Here is a 22,559-nt window from a genome sequence, read left to right as displayed (position 1 = left end):
TGCCCCCGAGTGGTGCCCCCGAGTGGTGCCCCCGAGTGGTGCCCCTGAGTGGTGTGGTGGTGTCCCTGAGTGATGTGGTGGTGTCCCTGAGTGATGTGGTGGAGTCCCTGAGTGATGTGGTGGTGTCCCTGAGTGATGTGGTGGTGTCCCTGAGTGATGTGGTGGTGTCCCTGAGTGATGTGGTGGTGTCCCTGAGTGATGTGGTGGTGTCCCTGAGTGATGTGGTGGTGTCCCTGAGTGATGTGGTGGTGTCCCTGAGTGATGTGGTGGTGTCCCTGAGTGATGTGGTGGTGTCTTTGAGTGATGTGCAGTGCACCAGGTTAGGCATATTCTAGTTAGGCATATTCTAGTTAGGCGGCTATGTATGTACCACAAGCTAAGTGCATACGGGCAACAACAGGTGTGCACTTGTCAAGGCAACTGTGGAAGCAACTAGTCCAGCGGGAAATATCACAAAACAGGGAGGACCGCACCCACACACGATACATGCATGAGGTTTGCTGGAGCAAAGTGCATGTTCATCAGTAAACAACACGAGTGATGACGAAAAGCTTAAACAAGTGAAGAGCGCCAACCGAACAGAACGTGGGAAGAGAGACTCAAGGGGGCGTTCATCCCTCGGAAGGTATCGCTATCAGCTAGTTATCCTGCGTGTGATGGAACGTCAGGAATGTAGGAAACGGCCTGATGCGGCGAGGCTTCCGCAGTCGGCATCGCTCCCAGGCAAAGTATAGGGCATAAAAAAGAGACTAATGGATAAAGCAATGCACACGAAGAGAACGCATCGGAAAGCGATGTAAGGATATTGAGCCCGCACCCAAGATTACTTTGGTGTTGGCATGTTTGAAAATCAGAAACCTTCGTGCGGAATGCAGCAAAGTAATATGCTAGTCAGGATGAAGGAGAGAAATAGTGTGGGGGCGGGGGGCAGAGAGTGGTGCAGCAGCACAGAGACTGAAGCTAAAAATAAAAAAAAAGCTCTCGGCATTGCATTGCGCGGGAGCGCATTCCTTTGAAGTCTGATGTGGGGGCGCGGGAGCGGCAGCCTTTGAAGTCTGAAGCCGAGGCACAGACAAATGTCGGTGTATTATGTGGCTGGCGATGGTGTGCACGCGCATAGATCACATGAACTGTATGCGATCCGCAACCGTTTTGGTAGACATTTCTTTTCCGCTTACTATAATCTCGCCGGAGCAATGGCAAGCGCATTGGCTCAGGCGAGACCTAAAAAGGAATGGCTGAGCCAAAAAAGCAGGTTAAACAGAAATTAAATTTAAGTTAAATGATACTTGTGAATCTATGATTTGATGAAAAATGGTTAAAGGATACTAGGATTATGTACTGGAAACTGTTGCAATATGTAGGTTATAACCGCTCAGCAGGAGTGATAAAAAAAAAAATGCATTGAACAATTGATAACATTTCCAAAAGGCTCCCAAAATAAATAGCACATGCAATGAGGGGGAAACGGAGGACAGGACAAGGTTTGGCCTGATTCTGAATTATAGGAAGGTGCTAGATAATAAGAAAAATAGAAAGGGCCACATGATCACACTGATCCACAAGTGATGCTAGGAGTAGCAAAATAATTTCGGCAGGACATTTTAGGACAGGAACGAATAGTTTCTTACCTGTCGGTGTAGTTTTGCAGCTTGAAGATCTTTCTGGATTCACTATGCCGTGCATATTCCGCAAGCTGGTGGTTGGGTCCGGAATCGTAGTCTTTTTACTCTTTTTTTTGTCGTAGCCCAGGTGGGCGTCGACGTCCCACCATTTGGTGTACCTTCGGTGACGTCGCCGTGCTTCCGGCGGAAGCTACCACCCTTGGGCGCCATCTTCGGATTCTTTTTTCTGTCTCTTTTTCTTTTTTGTCTTTGTAGTGAATCCATGGCTATGTTTGTTAATCGTTTTTCAACGTTAGTATTTCCACGTATCATGTAATTGTCCCAACTTGCTTTCTTTTCCATCTGTTTCCACCCTCTTTTCCAGCCTCATCTTTCTGGCGGAGGCGGGTGGGTTCGCTAGTGAATCCAGAAAGATCTTCAAGCTGCAAAACTACACCGACAGGTAAGAAACTATTCGTTTTGCAGCGTGAATCTTTCTGGATTCACTATGCTGTGCATAGATTTTGTAGCGGTTTTCGTTACTTTTGTGGCGGTTGGGTGGAAGATGAGCGTTGGTTGTTGAAAATATGTTGAAGCACCTTTTGCCCTACTTGTGCTTCTTTGTTCATCTGTACATCCACGCAATAGTGCTTAGCGAAAGTGTGCACTGAAGCCCATGTTGCCGCCAGGCATATGTCCTGAATTGGTGTGTTGGCCAGAAAGGCAATTGTTGCTCCTTTCTTCCTGGTGGAGTGGGCCTGTGCCCCTCCAGTTAGCTCCTGGCCAGCTTGTTTGTGGCAGAATTGAATGGTCTGTGCGATCCATCGAGCTACGGTGTTTTTAGTTACTGGTTTGCCCATGTAACTGTTTGCGAAGGACACGAGGAACTGTTTTGTCTTCCTGTGCTCCTTCGTTCTTTCAATGTAGTGCATCACAGCCCTTCTTGCGTCTAGGGTGTGGAGCGACCTCTCAGCGCTTGTGGTGGAGTTTTGGAAGAAGCTAGGGATCTGAATACTCTGATTCATGTGGAACCTTGACACCACCTTTGGCATGAAGTGAGGGTCAGTTCTCATCACGACCCGGTCACTGTGTATCTGGATGTAGGGTTCCTGCAGTGTGAGAGCCTGCAGCTCACTCACCCTTCGTAGCGAGGTGATTGCTACCAGAAAGGCCGTCTTCATTGTCAACATTTGCAGTGATGCTTTATGGATGGGTTCGAAAGGTGCTTTCATGAGCTCCGTCAGTACCACATTTAAGTTCCAGGCCGGCGGCGGCATTCTTTTAGGCGGCGCTATTCTTTTAGCTCCTTCCAGGAATCTTTTTACGACTTGGGATGTGAAGAAGCTTCTCCCGGTTTCTCCTCTTGTGTATGCCACAATCGCTGCCAGGTGCACCCTCAGCGAGGATGACCTTAGTTTAGCTTTAATTAGGTGCGTGAGGTACCTTAGCACCGTGGATTCCTTGGTCAGTTTCCTTTGGAGCTGTTTCTTGCAACACCATTGAGTGAATCTTTTCCATTTTTCCCCATAGCACTTGCGTGTGCTGGGCCTTCTTGCCTCTCGCAGCACCCGCAGGGTGCTCTCTGGTAGTTTTAGGTGTGCGAATTCTAAGTCCTCAGGAGCCAGGCTGAGAGGTTGAGGCTCTCTGGCTCTGGGTGTAGAACTTCTCCGTTGTCCATGGAGAGTAGGTCTCTTCTTTTTGAGAACTTGTGGGGTGGCCCCTGCGCCATCTCCATTATCTGAGAGAACCAGGTCTGTCTGGCCCAATGTGGTGCCACAAGGATGAGCGTCATGTTGCTCTTCATGCATTTGTTGAGAACCCTGGGGATCAGTGGTATCGGGGGAAAAGCGTAGGCAAATGTTTTTGACCAGCTTATCCATAGGGCATTCCCCTGGGACAGTGCCTCTGGTTGCCTGGATGCAAAGTATTGGCATTTTGCATTCCGGTGTGTTGCAAATAGGTCTATTGTTGGGGTGCCCCGTTTCCTGAATAGACTCTGTTTCCTGACGGTTGAGTTCCCACTCGTGGGACGCTGAAGTCTGCCTGCTGAGCCAATCCGCTTCTACATTGTCCTTCCCTGGCAGGTGTATGGCTAGCAAGTCTATTTTTAGTGGTATAGCCTATTTCCAGATCTCCTGTGCCAAGTTTTACAGAGGGAACGATTGAGTTCCCCCCTGTTTGTTTATATAAAACATCGTTGTGGTGTTGTCTGTTTGTATTAGCACCTTCTGGTTGTACAGGTGCTTCTGAAAGGCCTTGAGGGCTAGCAACACAGTTTTCAGTTCCAGGTAGTTGATGTGCCTGACTGCATCTGTAGGGCTCCACAGACCCCTCACTCTGAGCCTGTTCATGTGTGCGCCCCACCCCTTCTGGGATGAGTCTGTGGTGATGGTCACTGTTGGGTCCGGTGGTGTTAGAGGTTTCCCTTCTGTTATTCTCTCCTTGGTCCACCACCTTATCTCTTCCTGCACCCTGTGCGTTACAACCACTAGATCCTCCCAACTTCCTGTAGCTTGTGACCATTGTTGTTGCAGCCACTCTTGGAGTGGTCTCATTTGCAGGCGTACATTGGGGACCAGGTGTATGCATAATGCCATCATCCCCAAGATCTTGCTCACAGTCCTCACTTTCAGAGCTCGCCCCTTCTGGTAGTGACGTTTCTCCCTCAACAGACTGAGCGTTCTCTTCTCGCTCGGTAAGACTCTGCATTGGACGGTGTCGATCTGGGCTCCCAGGAAGATCTTCACCTGCTCTGGTTCCATCGAGCATTTTCCCCAGTGTATGGAGAACCCCAGGTTTGTTAGCGTTCTTGTCACCTGTTCTGCATGCTCTTTGCATGTCCTGTAACACCTTGCCTTTACCAGCCAGTCGTCGAGGTAGGGGTACACGCGTATCCCCATTCTTCTTAGATGTGCGGCCACTGCTGCGAGGCATTTGGTGAACACCCTTGGTGCGGACTTTAGGTCGAACGCCAGGGTCGTGAATTGGTAGTGATTCTGGTTTACTGTGAACCTTAGCATGTGCTTGTGCTGCCTGTTCATGGGGATGTGCAGGTACGCATCTTTGAGGTCTATTGTAGACAGGAAGTCCCCTGCTTTTATTTGTGGGATGACCTCTTGTAGGGACGTCATTTTGAATTTTTGAGTTTTGGCGTATTTGTTCAGGAACCGTAGGTCCAGGATGGGTCTTAGACTTTCGTCCACTTTTGGCACTAGGAAGTAGTTTGAGTACACTCCCTTGTTCCGTTCTTTGAAAGGAACTCGTTCGATGGCCGCTTTGAGGAGCAGTTCTTGGGCTTCCTCTTGCAGTAGTTGCAGCTCTTTTCCCGAGTGCTGTCTTTTCTTTGGTTTTCTGTTTGGTGGCCTCTTTTCTAATTCTTTGCAGTATCCGTACTGCATGATATTGAGTATCCACTTGTCTGTTGTTATTTTGCTCCACTCCTGGAGAAAAAAATCTTAATCTTCCTCCTACCGGTGTTACATGTTCCTTTGCGTCTTGTCCGTGTAGCCCTCTCCTCTTTGTTTTCCCGTGTTCCTCCCCCGGAGGGTTTGGGTGGTGGGGCACCTTCTCTCGTCTGAAGTCACTTAGAGGGCTGTTGTTCACCGCCTCTCCTTCTTTGGCCTCGTCCATTTCCTCTTGACCGAAAGGACTGGCCCCTGCTTTGGTAGTTCCAGCCTTGCCTCTGCTGGCCCTGGTGGCCCTGGTTGTCACTCTGTTGCCCCTGGTGGAAACTTTGGTGAGAATCTCCTCGCTGTTTTCCACCTCTGCCGTTCGGCCTCCGTGTAGGAGTGCCCCTTCTCATCCCTCTGAACTGCAGGGCCCCCATGGACCTTGCCGTCTCGTTGTCTTTCTTCAGTTGGGTGAGCTTATCATCACCTGGGGCTCCGAACAGTGTTTCACCGTTGAAGGGTGTGTTCAGGATGTTGTTCTGAACCTCAGCCTTGAATCCTGAGATCCTGAGCCAGGCTTGCCTTCTTTCTGTGATGCCTATAGCCATCAGTCTGCTGGAGGTTTCTGCCCCATCCAAGGCTGTCTTCAGGCACGAATTGGAGATGCTCTTCCCCTCTTCCACAAGGTGTGATGCCCTCTCACGGTATTGTTCCGGAAGGTGCTTGAGCAACTGTCCCATCTCCTCCCAGTGCTGGTATTGATGCCTATTCAGGAGGGCGTTGGAATTCGCCATCCGCCAGTGCGTTGCGGCGTTCCTCTCAATCTTCCTGTCAGTTAGATCCATCCTCCTGCTTTCCTTGTCAGGTGGGGGTCCAGACGTTGTTGGGACGTTTGCCCTTTTCCTGGCTGTTGCAGCGATTATGGAATCTGCTGTGACGGATCCCTTGATGTAAGCTGGGTCTTGGGAGGAGAATTTGTATTTCTTCTCCGTCCTCGGCGTTACTGATCTGCACGTAGCCGGGTCCTTGAAGGCTTCCTTCCCCTGGTCTGTGATACTCTTGAGCATGGGCAGGAACTGGCTTCTTGTCTGTATGGGGAGCAATGTCTCGAGCAGGAAGTCTGCTTCTGGCTTCTCCTCTTCCATCTTAACCCCATAGGCTGCTGCCGCCTTTCTTACCACCTCATTGTATGCCCCAATGTCATCCGGTGGTGAAGGCCTCGAGGGGTATGTTTCCACCGCCTCCTCTGGGTTTTCGGCCTCGAGGTCCTGCCATTCCTGGTCTTGGGCCGTCGAGGAACCTGAGCCGTAGCTTGACTGCTGTTCCCCGTAATCCCCTTCTGTATAGTAGAGGTCTTCCTCCTCTTCGTGCTCCGAAGGTTCAGGGGTTTTCGGCGGCTCTTCGACGTCGAACTCCTCGGGCTCCTGTACCTCAGCGACGGACGTTGCGGCTTCGAGGGGATCTTGTAGCTTCTCATTTTTTCATCGAAATCCTTTCTTCTCTGAAGGATGTTCTCCGTTTCTGCCTCGAGCCTCTTTCTCTGCATCTCTGCGGCCTGTTCGTCATCGAGCGTTTCGGCCGCCCTTTTCGGCGGCGCCGTCGAAGCTTTCTTTGGCTCCTTTTCTTTCGACGTCGAAGTCGAAGGCCCTCTTTCGGGAGCTTGCTTCGATGATCTTTGCTTTTCGCTGGTCTTCTGCCGCCGGGAGTCCTTCTCGGAGGATCCGCTGGGCTCTTTTTCGGAGGATGCAGCTTCGGTCGTCGATTTGTTCGACGCCGGTGCTCCTTTCGAGGCTTTGGGCTCAGACTTTCGAGAGTCTGCCTCTGGTTTTCGAGGCCCTGTGGGAGTTTTCGGGGTCGTAGACTCTCCTACCTTTTCAGGCATTTTCTTATCGGTCTCAGCGACCGTGAAGTCATCTGGGCCTTCGGCGATGTTGTCCTCGTCGTCTGTGGAGAGGCCAAGTTCATAAAGCGTCGGGGCTTGGCCCTTGCCCTGCATCGTGTGATGAGCCGTCCTCTGTCTTTCTCGAACTCGGAGTGTCTTCGGCTTGAAGACGGAGCAGGCGTTGCAGTCTCTGCTCTCGTGGTCGATAGGTAGGCAGAGGTTGCAAACTGGGTGCTGGTCCTTCTGTGCGAACTTGTGGTGGCAGTTCTTGCAGAATTTAAAGGGCGTCTTGTACATCCCTGCACTCAGGGGGCCCCCTGTGTGTGCAGTCCTCGAAGTACGTCGAAGATTTCGAGATTTTCTCCTTTCTTCGTCGTCTCCTCTCTAAAGGACCTCTTCTCCCGATCTTCTCAGGTCTTCTCGGTTGAAGATTTGCAGTATTTTCTCCTTTCCTTCTCCAAAACTTCTGCAGCTTCACGCGACGATCCAGACCCAACGGCGGAAAAAAGAATCTGAAGATGGCGCCCAAGGGTGGTAGCTTCCGCCGGAAGCACGCCGACGTCACCGAAGGTACACCAAATGGTGGGACGTCGAAGCCCACCTGGGCTACGACAAAAAAAAAAAAAAAACACAAAAAAAAGAGAAAAAAGACTACGATTCCGGACCCAACCACCAGATTGCGGAATATGCACAGCATAGTGAATCCAGAAAGATTCACGCTGCAAAATGTCCCTTACATGGCTTTAGTGAACATGCACCTATGTCCAATGCTCAGTTTGTCGCAAGTTAAAATAGTTGCTGCAGGTTTCTGGACTTGTCCCTGGCGAACATGATAATCATGGCTATTTACAGTGGGTCATCAGTGTAATAGCACAAAACGAAAAGAGGTGTTCCGAGGTCTTACTCAGGTGATGTGACTTGTCTCTCTGGGGGCTGAGAGACTGAGAGTGGTGGAAGCACTGATGACAGTGGAAAGAACAGGGCTTTTTGCATCTTTCACCTACAGGGGAGAGATGCACAATGGCCTTGCCTACAAGTCGACCAGAGGCTCCATTCGCACCATCCATATGCAACATGTGAAGTAGAGAGTGCGCGCTGTTGCAAGCAGAGTTGGGTGAGTGCTGAGCCTGTGTCTATGTGGGATCAAGTGAGCATGGGCAGGAATCCAATTTGAAACACTGTGAATGTGAATGGTTGTCGGAATTGAGGAAAAGGTGGACCTGCTCAGACACATTTATGATCTGGGAGAATACCCTGGAACATTTGTACGCTTCAGCTTTGAAGTGACCCAGATCCCAGTGATTAGGGAAGGGACACAATTCTTTGAGTGCATAGGAATATCTAGTCCATTATGCTTCCCTCAGAGGCACTGCTGCAGATTATTTTGTGTACAGGCTGTGCAGCATACACCTCATCCACTATGTACCATTATTTTAAATTGCCCATTAGGGCACACAGAGGTCCACCCCACCTCCATCGAATGCCAGCACCCCTAAAACCAGAACAAAGAGGGGCTGCTGGAATTCACATTTGTGTCTGCTACAGGGCCTAATCACTAATTGGGAACCCAGGAGACTGATGACAAGATTCTCTTGAACAAGAATGGGGACCCAGTTATGCGTCCGAGAGATATCTGGCTCCTGGGCTGGGCATCCCTCACTGCTTGCATTCCTTCAGCTTATGAACAAACTAGGACATTCTAGCATTCTGCCTGAACTCCTCTTTGGAAGAACCTGGAGGAAAGCAGCCGACTTGCTGACGGGAAAATGGTAGTGGAGTTATCCTCGCAGAAGAGCGCTGCATAGAAGAGGAATTTACAGCCCAAGGGATAGAGAAGAGGAGCTATGCATAAGCGACTAAATGATCGACCATGTGAACACTACATGTTGCCAGGCAGCTGCCCAGAGTTTCGGTATGCCCCTTTCATCCTAGACCTCTAAAGTGCCACCTGGGTGCCCACATCACTTGGATTGCAAAGCTCTGCTTAGTTCCCCCTTCTGGCTTCATTATGTTTTGGTGGGCTAACGAGTGAACAAACTTCCTGCTGTCGAGCAGTCCCCCAGTGATGATCAACCAAGTGAACACTGAACTGAGCTTGTATTGCAGACACCGCACCAGGAACGTGGCCAAATTCAATCAAGGCTGTGGCCTAATGAGCCCATTGCACAACCAGATGGTTCAACTAGAAGCCCCCATCAAATTCCCACCAACCACAGAACAAGCAACTTAAAACACAATTTTTGCCGTCGATGGGTCACTAGTATACCTGTGGTGGAATTTTCCGTCCAGTTTTGGAAGGTGGGTTTGTTTGTTCCAAGTAGACAGCATGGCTCAAAATACCAACAGGGACTAAGGGAGTGTGGCAGTTACAATGGAAACAGGTCTGTCTGCACTGCACCTGCGTTCTAGCTCCCCTAAAGTGTGCTGTATTGGAGATCACAAACACACAAACCAACACACAAACATACACACAAACCAACACACACACAGCTTGAACACAGAGCAGACACTGCTAACAAGGACTTAAGGACACTATCCTTCAAGGAAGAGAGTTTCACAAGTATGACAGAAGTCAGGGATAGTGAGTTATGGGCATTAGGACATGCACAACAAATCACCCTACTTCTTATCACTGCACCTGTATATTCCACTTTCCCATTGCACTGTTTTTCATGAGTAGTATTGTGTTGGGAGTAAAGATAAAAAATACTTTTTTAAAGATATATTGATGCACGTGAATGCATTGTGTGCTCTTGTATGTACACTAGTTTTGAGTCTCTAACCCACACCCCCTCCAAAAATAAGCCTTATACTGCTGTCTTCACTTCCATGAGGGTCAAATTCTTAGTCATCACTTTTGAGCTCATTAGTATGGTGCTCAGAAACCAAATGTAAAAGGCTCTCAATGATGCAGTTGGTTACCAATAATCCCTGAATGCCCTGGGACCCCGCATGGTACGAAAAACCTTCAATGCCTTTACCACACCTGGAGGTTGTTGCCTTGAACCCTCTCATTAATCATACACATAATTGCAGGAATCAGCATAAAGTCATTATTTGAATGTGCTACTTTGCAGGTATTGAGTATTTCACAATGGAATACTTACTGTTTACAGTGCACACCGAAGTCTTCTATCTTATTTAATGGGATAGTCTGGTATTCCGATGGACCTTCATCCGGAGGCTTATACCCCTAAAATTTCAAATAAAATACATTTTGGCATCACATAAAGGAATGATATGGCAAGGCAAAACCTATTTAAATACCACAATTATGAACACAACCAAAATAGAAAAGAAGGAATTGCCTATCATTACTGGCTGCGCCCTAATGACATTCCTAAAATCCACATATAACAAAGTAAAAAGCCATAAGTAGAAATTAAAGTCATAAATTACTAACAGAGAAACCTAATTAGCCCTAAAACAGAGCACTTGCAGGGTCATTACATTTTTCCACAAATGGAAAGCCACAACAGGAAAATCGGATGTTGGTGAGAAGGTATATCCATGTGTAGGTGAAGATTCTGAGAACTCCTCACACCCTCTGCAGTAATCTAACTCTGAGATTCCAATTAGTGTGTTACTATCACATTTATTCCCTGCACACATTTAGGCAGGTAATATATGGTTAAGTGGACCATGGCAAAACCTCAATATTCCATGTAAGTGTACATTGGAATGGGGAAAATGGGATGTTACCACATTATCTCCCATTCTGAAGTGCGAAAATCATTTACCAGATGTGACATTAATAGCTTAAATTCTCATAGGGATTGCAAAGAGGCACTTGTTGAGTCAAGTAAATTGCAAAGAAAGAGCTGGTGAACAGACTATTCTAAACAAAGGCATTTTTAAGTAGTCTGCTACAGAATTTACTCCCCATCACCTGTATTCTTCTGCACATTTATAAGTGGAATGGCAGAAAAGTGGAAATGTAAACCAATCCAATTATCGAATCCTAGAGTGAACAACAGACTGGTCTGGAAAAATGAGGCATGGATTTGTGGAACAGGATGTGATCATTTAGGTACGATTTAGGTACAAGGCCATGAACCTGGTCTACAGAAATGCTGCAGCACAACAGCGGGTGGGACGGGGGTAGTTTTACAAGTTACTAAAAAGGACTATTTTGTTAATCATATCTGAGGACATCAAAGCTGGTGAATAATGTGACAAGACCTTGGACAGTGCATACAAATGTTAGGTTGCACGGGAATAATTATAAGCCGACAACCTGGACCTTTTTAGGACTCACTATAGACATATTTGGCCATTTGCCAAACTTCACGTTTCTACTACACACACCCAAACATACAACACAACACAACAAAATGCACATCATATAACAGACCACATTCAGAAAGGAAACTCAGGTCTTCTATTCACCAATGCCATGGTCAAGTAAGCCATCATCATTCACTGGCTACATGGATTGTCAGTCACATTGGTGCCCAAAGCAAATCGCAGAAGCTTACATTAATAGGTATTGGCAAAACCTGCAAGTCTCCCATGAATTGCATGCATGTGTCAAGATGCATGACAAGGAATAGCTAGCAACCTTATATTGGATGTTGTATTTAACAAAACCCATTCCAAGATGGATACTAATGTGATACATCATGACACGTTGTGATGCATGCATCGTAAGGCAGATGGCCTCATAATTCATCCTTCTAACAATGTGGGTAAAAACTGCTGCCATTAACATGAATACTTGAAGAAAAGCAGATACTCTGCCCCCCTCCGCGCTCTGTTAAGAAAAGTCATGCAGCAAGCCTACAATCACGACGTGTGCTTTCACAATCATTAACATATATTAGTGATTGTGAAAGCACACGTTGTGCTTTTGGGATTGCTGTGTGCTTTTTCTTAACAGAGGGCAGCAGTTTGTGTGCCTTTTTGAAAAGTTTACATGGTAAATGCAGCCCAGAGTGTAAGCATGTCGGGCCCTGCAATGAACACGAAAGCTTTCAAAAAGGCATGCAAACTGCTGCGTTCTATTAAAAGGCAGGCAACAAGCCTAACAGCACAACGTGTGCTTTCACAACCACCAATAAGTATTAGGGATTGTGAAAGCACACGTCGGCTGATAGGCTTGCTGCGTGCCTTTTGTTGATAGAAAGGGTGACTAGAATTTTAAAACCAAAAATCGGGAAATTTCACACGAACGGAAAAGGGACTACACATAGCTGCCAAGGTTTCAGATTGCTATGTGTTACATTTTCAAAATTTCAGTGCAATTATGAGCGCATTTCAATGACTGAGTGACACTTTCTTAAGAGCAAAATCAGCCTTGCTCTACCCGGTACAATAGAACCCCTTTCCCGACATGAAGCAACCTGCCCCACCCAGTGCATTCAAACACCACACAGCCATTAGAACCAACTCCATTCATATCCACCAGAACCAACCTACTCCTTCGCAGTCAATCTTAACCACATTCACATCCGCAGTGATCAGCTCACCTGTGCCAAGCAAGACTCGGGCCAGGTTGAGAGGGGGCTAGGGGTCATTGGCATTGCGTTGCTGATTATTGCCGGAGAGAGGCCAGGACTGGCCTCAGATTGTATGGTGCTCTGATATGGGTATTACATGCAGCCTTTGGTCTGTGTTAGCAGAGAGGGGCTGCTGCCTGTGTGTTACAGGGGTTACACGGAGTCCGAGTCCTAACGTATACTGCACTGGGTAGCTCGAAGTCTCAGCTCTCTGACACCCGGACCGTGATGGGGACCCTGGTGCCAGTACAGTGTAACTGTGTCATGCGATTGAAATGGAAAATGTGGTGAATGGTTGTTCAGTCAACAACTGAACAACATTCAGCAACATTAACCTGTCTGAGATGCTGCAGGGGACTTAAGAAATGAGCAGTTAAGATTTTAACAAAATTATTACATATAGCTATTCTGGGCTGCGCCACACTTTCTCAGTTTCTAACACAGTCTACCAAAGGCCCGCAAGTGACTGGCATGGCAGGCTGTACAGGAAAAAGCATTCATACGTGAGCTTTGTTTATTTAAATACCACAGAGCTGGGATAGTTTTAGCACAGTCCTCGGTGTGCACAGCCCGAGTTACGGCCGACATCCTTAGGCTGCTTCAAAATCATGTCTGGTATGCGTATGCGTGGGCAGGGTTTACTATCAACATACCGGACTCAAAGCTAGTTGCACCCTGGGGTCTCACCTGTGACTTTTGAAGATGCCAGCAACCGTTGGACGACTTCCCCTGCGCAGGCCAGGCTGCGGGCAGATGCCGCGGTCCAGGACGCAACGACTCGTGCAAGCTGTCTGCTAAACATGAATTAGCACCACTCCCGCGGTGGCCGCAGTCTGGGTCAGGTTGCGGGCAGCCAAAGGCATATTAGGGCTGCGCGGATCGGCACAACAATGTGCGGTTTCCACTGCCAAATGTAAACTGCCTGTCATGCCACACGATCGCACAGCAGGTGGTAGGGCACTTATAGCTAGGTGCATAATCTGTCTCAGTCTATCCGACATTGGTCGCAGGATAAATCAAGCAGACACTGATTCGCTCGCGTTGTCACGTGTGGTCAGTGAAGATGAATGCTAGGCCAGCCCACTATGAGTGAAGTGGTTACACTGTAGCCACCAAAGGCAGCCCACATCTAGCTGAGCCAACCCCCAAGTCTGCGCAAGTAAGGCTGACCGCACGGTGCCAGCTTTCTGTAAGTGGTGCTAATTACCAGATGGTACTGGGTTTGACATCGGAGGAGGATTTATAAACGTGTGACTTTGCATTTCAGTGTGGTGATGATGACCACCATATTAAAATATGTTAGTCTAAACCGGATACGTGGTACTTGGAGGGCTGCAAAAGGCATGCAAGAAATGCAGCGGGAGATAAAACTCATAGAAGGAATGTTCTGTGGTTGGCTAAGGACAGAACACAACAATGCATTTTCCCAGATTCCATTGTGGTGCAATCTTGAATAACACTGACACCTCTCAAGGATTTAGCATTCACATTTGACAAGTGATGGTAAGGGACACATTGTTACATTAAAAGACTTTTAATGTGTGCTGTTGGGCGACTTAAATCTGCATATGGATTTGTCAACCGATGCTGAAGCGTCCAAACTTCGGGATATCACCGAGATGTTTGGGCTTGTCCCTTTCATCGATAGTCCCACCCATGTTAAGGGTCATACGCTTGATTTGATCTTTTCCACAACACCGATTAAAGCGTCCCTCCCTCTACCGGTTCTATGGACTGATCACTTTTTAATAAATTTTGTTTTGTTGTCTGAGTGTCAGACTAGCCATAGAGCTTTTAAAGATGGGGCTCGCCTATCAAGAGCGTTCCACTTGGTAACAGCTGATATGCTCGCTGACGCTCTCTGTTTACATCCTTGTACCTTGACAGGGAACTTAGAAGTTGACCTGTCGCTAGTCCAAGACTGGCTTCTAGCTAGATTCGAGGAGCTTGCCCCTCGGAAGCCAGCCAGGATAGCTCCCTGCCAGGACTCTGCTCCTTGGTTTACCTCCACTCTACGGAAAATGCGCCAAGAATGCAAAAAGGCGGAAAGACTCTGGCGGCGCAAGTATGACCCTGAGGAGAAATTGAAGTACAAGGATGGTATAAAATTATATCATAAACAGATTGCCGAAGCTAAAAAGATCTATTTTGAGCGTAGAATTGATCAAGCTGACAATACGAGTAGGGAACTATTCCGTATTGTGAAGGAATTTGTGGATCCCGCTGCTGGCGCCCGGGTACACTCTCATACTGAGGAGTGGATCAGGCAGCTTGCTGACTTCTTTGCTGCTAAGATCGTAAAGATTCAGGATTCCTTCGGCAGGGTGGGGCCTCTGAAGGCTGATGTGGCCTTGACGAACGATCAAAAGCTCTTGTCATCTGCTGAAGCAGAGGCTGGGCCCACGTTATCGGCGTTTCCCCCGCTGTCTTGTGAAACCTCACTTGAGTTGCTTTCCCGTTTGAAATCTGGATCCCCCTTGGATGCTTGTCCGGCTAAATGCCTGAGCAATGTGGCTTCAGCTGTAAACACCTTGCTGAACCCCTTGCTTAACATGTCTCTGAGCTCCGGGGTGGTCCCTAGAGAGTGGAAACATGCTCTTATCCTCCCGTTGATCAAAAAACCTCTCCTTGACCCCCTGCAGCCGGCCAACTACAGACCAATTTCCCTCCTCCCTGCTCTGGCGAAGGTCACGGAGAAGCATGTTCAGCACACTCTTACCACCTTTATTGAGAATAACAATCTGCTGCATGACTCCCAATCTGGTTTCCGTGCTAATTATAGCACGGAGACAGCTCTTGTGGAGGTGACCGACGCCATCAGGGAGACGCTTGATCTAGGGGGAAAGGCCATGTTGGTCTTGCTTGACCTGTCGGCGGCATTCGACACCGTCCCACACGCAGGCCTCCTTTTAAGACTCAGGGAGATAGGACTGCGGGGGACGGTGTTGGATTGGTTTCAATCCTTCTTAGCCGACCGTCGACAGGTGATCTGGGCTCCTCAGTTTTCCGCGGAAATGCCTTCGCTAGAGGTGGGGGTACCTCAAGGATCTATCTTGAGCCCCACCATTTTTAACATTTATATGGCCCCTCTAGCGAAGGTCGCGGAAGCATTTGGAGCCCGGGTCATTTCATACGCTGACGACACCCAGCTCTTGTTTACCTGCAGTAAGGGAGAGGATTTTGACGGCGGCAGAATCAAAGACTGTCTGAGTGCAGTCTTTGCATGGTTTCAACATCAGAGCTTGAAATGCAACTCGGACAAGTCCGAGCTGCTCTTTTTTGGCTGTGCCCCTGATCCTGGTTGGAAGTCGTGGTGGCCCCCGGACATGTTTCCCCCTGAGAAACCTTCTTCCCAAGCAAAAAATTTGGGAGTCGTGTTTGATGACGACCTTTCTTTTCGTCCGCACATCACGAGTTTAGCTGGGAAATGTTTCGGCATCCTCAGGATGGTGAGGAAATTTCTCCCACTGCTCTCCCTACAGTACCGCAAGAACATCGTTCAAGCGCTTGTGGGATCGCGTTTAGATTATGCTAACGCACTTTTTGCTGGACTGCCTAAATATCTCGTGTCCAGATTGCAAATGGTCCAAAATTCAGCGGCCAGAGCAATTTTTGGCCTCCCGCGGAGAGTTAGCGCCTCTCTGTTGCGTGGCAGGCTGCACTGGCTACCACTGCCGTGTAGAATCAGGTTTAAAATCCTTACGTTGGCGTTTAAAGCCCTCCATTCGACGGGCCCTGCCTACCTCAGGAAGCGTATTGCTTTCTACGTTCCCCGGAGGCTGCTGAGATCGGCGGATCTGGCTAAGGTGGTGGTGCCAGCGATCAAACGAGTGCGGATGGGTGGTCGATCTTTTCAGTCCATGGCGGCTCGTTTTTGGAATGAGCTCCCTCTTTCACTTCGCAAGGCCAATAATCTTCTGGCCTTCAGGAAGGAGCTGAAGACCGTCCTTTTCTCTGCACAACCTGTGCGCCCATAGTGTATCCGCCTTTGGGGTTTCTTGGTTCTGTTCAGGCCTCTTTGCTAAAGCGCCGGGACACCCTTCCTGGGTAGCCGTGCGCTCAAAAAGTGTGGTTTTAACATAACATAACATAACAATGGAGAATATGCTTTTGAATACTGTATCATTTTATGTTTGTTGCATGTTCTAAACCTGCCTTAAGACCCTTCATGTGGTGCTGTATGTGTAGAAATAGTCTTTTCACTTCATTAAGCAAATGATTGAGTGTTATTTCCACCGATATTTGTCGTTGCACCCACACACACAGTTGGGTTCTTGGCGCACATAGCCTTGGCTGCAGCGCAGAGACCTTATACTGCCGCACACAAAGAAAAACATAGAGGGAACATTGCTGGTGAGTCCCAGAAAATAAGGAATAATGTCTGCCTTTCGGGTGTGTGGCTCTGCAAACGTCTATATGACCTAACAGGAGGGTCTCTGCTGGGAGCCCAGCTGTGCCAACATGTGATCTATCTAGGATCTTGTCCATTACCTCGTTGAGGTCTCCCTCCACAATGTGTAGATCAGAATCCGTCTCTAACCAGAGTGATCCAACTGCATCTATATAGAGGGTGCGTAGATGCTTAAGGCAAACAGGTGGGTGCATCCTCTGGAGTTCTAGACCCAAACCAATCGCCAGGTCTTTTCTGGCGATTGGTTTTCGCCAGGATCACCAGTGCTCTGGTGACTTCGGAGTGGGCCAGTACATAGATTTGCAATCTGTTGGTTATGTTCCATGCTAGGTGTGTCTCTTGCAGGAGTATCAGGTCAGGGGATTGTCTTCTAAGATATTGGGCCACCACCCCATCTGAGCTTATCAAAGAGGCCAATGATGTTAAATGACAGGACCTTCAACAAGTGTGTCTTGCCTCCTGGGTGTCATGTGTCTCAGTCATGCTCTACATGCTCCAGCGTATGTGCCCATGCGTAGGGATGTGGGTCTCGATAGAGTCCCTCTGCAAGGTATCCTGTTGCTCTCCATCCCTTTTCCAGGGGAAATGTGTGCCTAATAAGAGCCTGGTGGACATCGAATAAAAACTACCCAAATGTGGGAGGTAACCGACCATCCTGTAACTAATCCCCCCTCTCACCCCACACGTCATAAACGGAAGCATCTGTCACACAAACGTATAACTTCCCCACATATTAAACACTTGGGGGCAAGTCTGGCATCAGCTCTCTCTACTTCTAACTAAAGTAGCTGGTGCCCCTGGGGGGTCCAAATGAGCTATGAAGAGGTCCCAGAAGCGGACCATCCAGTCAGTCGCTCCCCACCCCTTGTCCCAGAGGGACCTGCACCCGGACCTCCCTTTACTTGGCCATCAATAGGGGCGACCTGGCCCGCCATGGTTCTGAAATCCTGGGCTAGTCTGGTTGTGACTGATGGCTGTTTGGATCATTGATGTTAGATAAGTGGCTGGGGCGGAGTGCGCTAGTTCCTCTCTTTCAGATGGAGAGGGTTCCCCACTCACAAGTGTTCCTTCTGGGGACAGACGTCACCCTGCCCCAGCGGGGGGAGGGGAGGGAGGAAAATCACCTCCCACGTGTTCAGTTACCGTGTGGAGCGAACTTTCTGTGGGAGGCCTTCAATGGCGGCCTCTCTTCCATTCATTGTCAGGCTTTTCAACTGTGAAAAAGAAGTGAGTCTTTCCTTGGAGAATGCCCTTGAGTCTGTCAACTAGAGGAGCATGTATTTGATTTGCAAAGCTTACCTTTCACTTCCATGAACATGTACCATGGCTACTTGACTCGGAGGGTATAGTCTGGAAAAACCTTAATTCATACAGACTCCAGTAAGACCGTGTGGGCTTCCTGTGCCACCTGGAAGATGGCATCTCAGAGTAATTGAGCAGATTGCACAATCACCGCCCCGGAGGACAGTTGGGGGTGGGAGCCAGAGCTCTGTGGAACCTCTCGGTTATAAAACAGGAGGAAAGTTCTTGAGCTGGGACTCCGGATTTAAAACATTGCGTAAAGTAATGTTCTGGGCGTGTGCGCTCAAGTTCTTCTAAGACCCCCACCAAGCACAGGCTGCTCCGCTGGGATCTGGTGAAAGTCACTGTCCGTCAAAGGGGTTCAGAGGGTGAGCGCTCCAGTTGGCCGCTGTCCTCTTCAGCTCCCCGAAGGTGCAGTCAGTGCTAGAGGCCTAGGAGGGACATCTCTGCTATATCCAGTGCCCTCTCTGTAATGCGCAGGGATGTCTGCACTACAGGGCTCGCACAGAGTGGCTTGACCAGTGCGCTTTCACCCCTCACATATGGTCCGGGTCTGCAATTATTACACCTCTTGAAACTTATTATGCAAGTTATACATTCCCTGTTGAAATGGCAGGTGATCCGTCCCTCCATGCTCCCATTTCAGAGATGGAGGGACTCCTTTGCAAGGGTAGGTAATGGCACTATTGCAGCCCAAATCAATCTACCCATTTATTAAATTAGTAAGGTGATTTTGCAATGGAGTGTATGAACCCTCAACATGCATGACGCACAAAGCAGATGCCAGACAGAGAGGAACAACTTAATTCCACATATTTAGAGAGAACCTCCAAACGCAGAGGACAAGATGCAACCTGTGAGGCAAGTGATGAAAGCATCATAGTGAAAGGACAATTTATGTTGAGCCAATAACCTTTCCATATAAGAGATGCTTGTTAACTATAGGGTTTGTAAGTAAAAGAAACAGTATTTTGTCAATCCCCGATATTTAGTAGGTCAAGAGAATACGTTTCCCATAAATAATAATGTGACTGCCAATTAAAGAAGTAGAAAACTCATTACACTTTTTCTCTCTGTTTGGGGTACCAGTGGCCATATTATGCAAGGTGATCTGCTGTTCAATAATAATGTAAGCAACCGACACTAGATACCAAAAGATGTATCACCATGTGTATGTACTGATGCTAGCATGACACAAAAAACTGCATTAGCATTAACATAATGAATGATTTGTTACCTTCGGGTAGGTCCTAAATGCTCCAAGGTTTACTTTTCCTGCAGATATTGTTCTAGTAGGATCAATCTAAATAAAAAAGGAAAGCAAGTGTTAATAATGCTTACTGCACAATATTTGCATATTTATTATCCTCCCTTCTCATCAAAACTACTTTCCTGCAAGGACATACTACTCATAGCCACACAAAGACATTTGACACACAGTCTAATGGATCATGGTAATGTCAGGCAGTTTAGCAAAACTACTGCGTTCTATCTTGGAGGAGAATTGTTTGCTAAACTAAGGGAGCACTAAACTCTATGTTTTCGTAAACGTGAAGATCCTCAAGTAAGAATGTTTCAGCGCTTAAACAGTTTTTAAACTATAATCTTGAACACTCGTTTGGAACAACAATCTGGGCTTCCTGTGGCGTGCTGAAAATTGACTTGAATGATCATACTGTCGGATCATCTGCAATGCATTGCAACTGCCCAGTGTCAAAGTTGCTGTATTTGTCTCCACTTGCGCAGACATCTACCAACATGTGTAGGACTGACAATCACACCTTTTCTGATATATTTACTGTTGCTTCACGAAGTACTTCAACAGAGGCACCTTAACTCCACCATAGTCAACTGTGAATTCGTCATCACTAGACTGGTATCTATTTCTCTCTTGTCCATTTTACCTCAAAGGCTTGTCATCAAAGCTTTCCCTTTATTTTTTGCCTCATGAGGTGACAGCCTGAGTGGCACAGACGCCACACGAAAGCTCAACTCATTTTGGGCTTCAGGGGTTAAGAGGACCTCGAGCTGAGCCAGAGCCAGCTTTCAGTGGCTCACCCACCTCTTCGAGGTGGCTCACTCACCTCTGAGGTATATTGAGCGGTCCACATGTTTTTAGAAGCCCACCATTATAATCATTTACTGCTTTATCATTCTGTGAGGTTTGTGAACCCCCTGATTGTGTTTAGGATTAGCTAAATACTAAAGGCAATCAGCTCCAACAGCTTCATCATTGTTCTGAAAGTCAGGTGTCGAGACCTGTGGTGGAGACGAGACTGTCCTTGCAATGCTTGTACTCTTTTCAGAGTCGGGTTTGCGTTTGATTTCAGAGCATCGAGCTTTGGTCTCAGGAAAATCTTTTATCATCTACGAGGAAGAGGAAAACTTTTTTCAATTATTTAGCAGGTTCTTCTTGCACGGTTTGAATGTGTTTATCTTCACCTGCAAGTTGTCTAGATAGGAAAACAAAGGAAAAGATTGGGCAGATTTTATGCTAAAGGTGTAACACTTTGAACTGACAATCCCTCTTAAAAAGAAACCAGAGGTATTTCCCTGTATTTGCCAACAGTCCTTACTTCCAACACGAGAACAACATCCTGTAATGAAGTCATCCAGAACCTTTGTGCCCTTGACAAACCCCAGTGTTTTGTTCCTGTAGGGCTACAAATTCTACTACTTCCTTTTCCAATAATTCCTGCACCTCTTTTTTTTTTTTTTTTTTAAATATTTTTATTGTTGTCGTGCAACATTCATGTAGAAAAGTATCGATAGGCATCAGTCTGGCTTCAACATTCAGCCATTATGAATCGTGAATGCACTTTACATTTTTGTTTTAACAACTAGTAACTAAGAAAAAGGTCCACTGATTGGATATCTGGCATCATTACCGACAATCTACATCACAACGTATAATAGCTAAGCAATAGTACAATCGGTATGTCTTACGATCTTTGTGAAAGGTATCTCCATCAGGCATGCACAACATGTTGTAACCCTCCCACTACCAGTCCCCCATCCTCCCTCTTCAGCTCTGGTCTTCCTCATCCTCGTCCCCCGAGCTATCCATGTCTTCCTCCTCTGGCAGGGGCTCGCAAATATCCCCCCTATAGGTGTTCCAGGGCAGCCACAATTTGTTCCACTTGCGTGGGTTAGACCTTTGTTTATACACCGCTCTCTCCGTCACCATAGCCATGTCCATATTCTTACTCCATTGGGCCAGGGTAGGTGTTGCCTCCGCCCCCCATTTTTGCGCTATATCGCGTTTTGCCAACATCATACCCACTCCTATCCATTGTCTCCCATGTGTCGACAGATCTGTAGGACCCCACACATTGAGTAGGCATAGCCTGGGTTCAGGCGCAATGGTTATCTGTAGAGTTTGAGCCATAGTGCGTGTGATTCTTCTCCAGTATGTCATTATTGGAGGGCATTCCCAAAGTGTGTGGAACAGGGTCCCCTGTGCTCCGCATTTGCGCAGGCAATGCGGAGGGTCGGCCCTGTGTATTTTGTGTAGTATACTCGATGTAATATTTTGAATTGTACAAGTCTAAACCTTGCTGATATTACGGCCTCCCTGGGGGATGCCAGTGCGGCATTCCAGCTACTCATCTAATTCCCCAATCTCCTCCTCCCAAGCCTCTTTTAATTTCTGCAATGGGTCTGGCAGGTTGTTTATCAATTTACGATAGGTGAGTGAAGTGGCCTTGCTCTCCATGTAGTCTGTCAACAGTCGGTCCTCTAGGGGAGCCGACTCCGGGACCGTAACGCCGGGTTCCAGCGCTGCCCTGCACCTCTTTTTGCAGTTCCTGTTCTTTCTTGTATGTATGAGTTGGAGATTTAGTAGGAGGTGGTTGGATGACCTCTATGGAAACTCATGATTTATGAAGTTTAGCACCAATTTGTCCATTGTAATGGACTTGCGGGTGCATACAGAAGCTATTTCTCTTCCTCCTACAGGTTTCGTGTGCAGCAGATTGTGAGGCTGTGATTCTAGAGGTGCTGCCTCTGGCAAGGCACAAAGCTATTGCTTTTTTGGTGCTGTTGTTGCCACTCTTGGGTCTGCTCAAAGTGGGTCTCTATAGGTTGCTTTTGGAATGTGAGAATGGACTCGTCTATGTCCTCCGTTAAGAGAAAAAGCTTTTTAGAGAAATACCTATATTTCTGCAATGCTCCTAGGGCTGATCTGTGTTTGCCTTTTTCATACTCTTCAGGTTGTTATCTACTACCTCTGGTCCAAAGAAATGGTTTCCTATATGAGGCATATCAATTATACTGGCCTGTACTTTGTACTTAAATCCTGAAATGCTTAGCCACTAATATCTCATCACAGTGCACTTAGCCAATTGTCTACTCACAGTGTCAGCTGTGTCCAATGCACACTTAAAGTGGGACCAAAGAAGGCTTGGGTCTATTTACTATCTGGCCTAGACTACTCTAATTTATTAAACAGCAAAAGGATGGCCAGATAAATTA

The 22,559-nt window shown here is 47.6% G+C and overlaps 1 protein-coding gene across 1 annotated transcript in view; it reads right to left on the bottom strand.

Moving 5' to 3' along the window:
• LOC144828756 (COP9 signalosome complex subunit 5-like) overlaps window positions 1-22,559 on the bottom strand; it is a 185,023-nt gene that overhangs the window by 30,038 nt on the left and 132,426 nt on the right. The window contains exons 4-5 of the mRNA XM_078687201.1: window positions 19,324-19,389; window positions 9,983-10,068 (exon numbers count right to left, since the gene is read on the bottom strand). Of these exons, the coding sequence (XP_078543327.1) occupies window positions 9,983-10,068; window positions 19,324-19,389 (152 nt within the window). The remainder of the gene's footprint in view (window positions 1-9,982; window positions 10,069-19,323; window positions 19,390-22,559) is intronic.

This window comes from Lissotriton helveticus, chromosome 4_1 (assembly GCF_964261635.1).
Source record: "Lissotriton helveticus chromosome 4_1, aLisHel1.1, whole genome shotgun sequence".
NCBI lineage: Eukaryota > Metazoa > Chordata > Amphibia > Caudata > Salamandridae > Lissotriton > Lissotriton helveticus.
The sequence above is the reverse complement of the archived record's forward strand: the minus strand, read 5'-3'. Positions and strand labels throughout refer to the sequence as shown.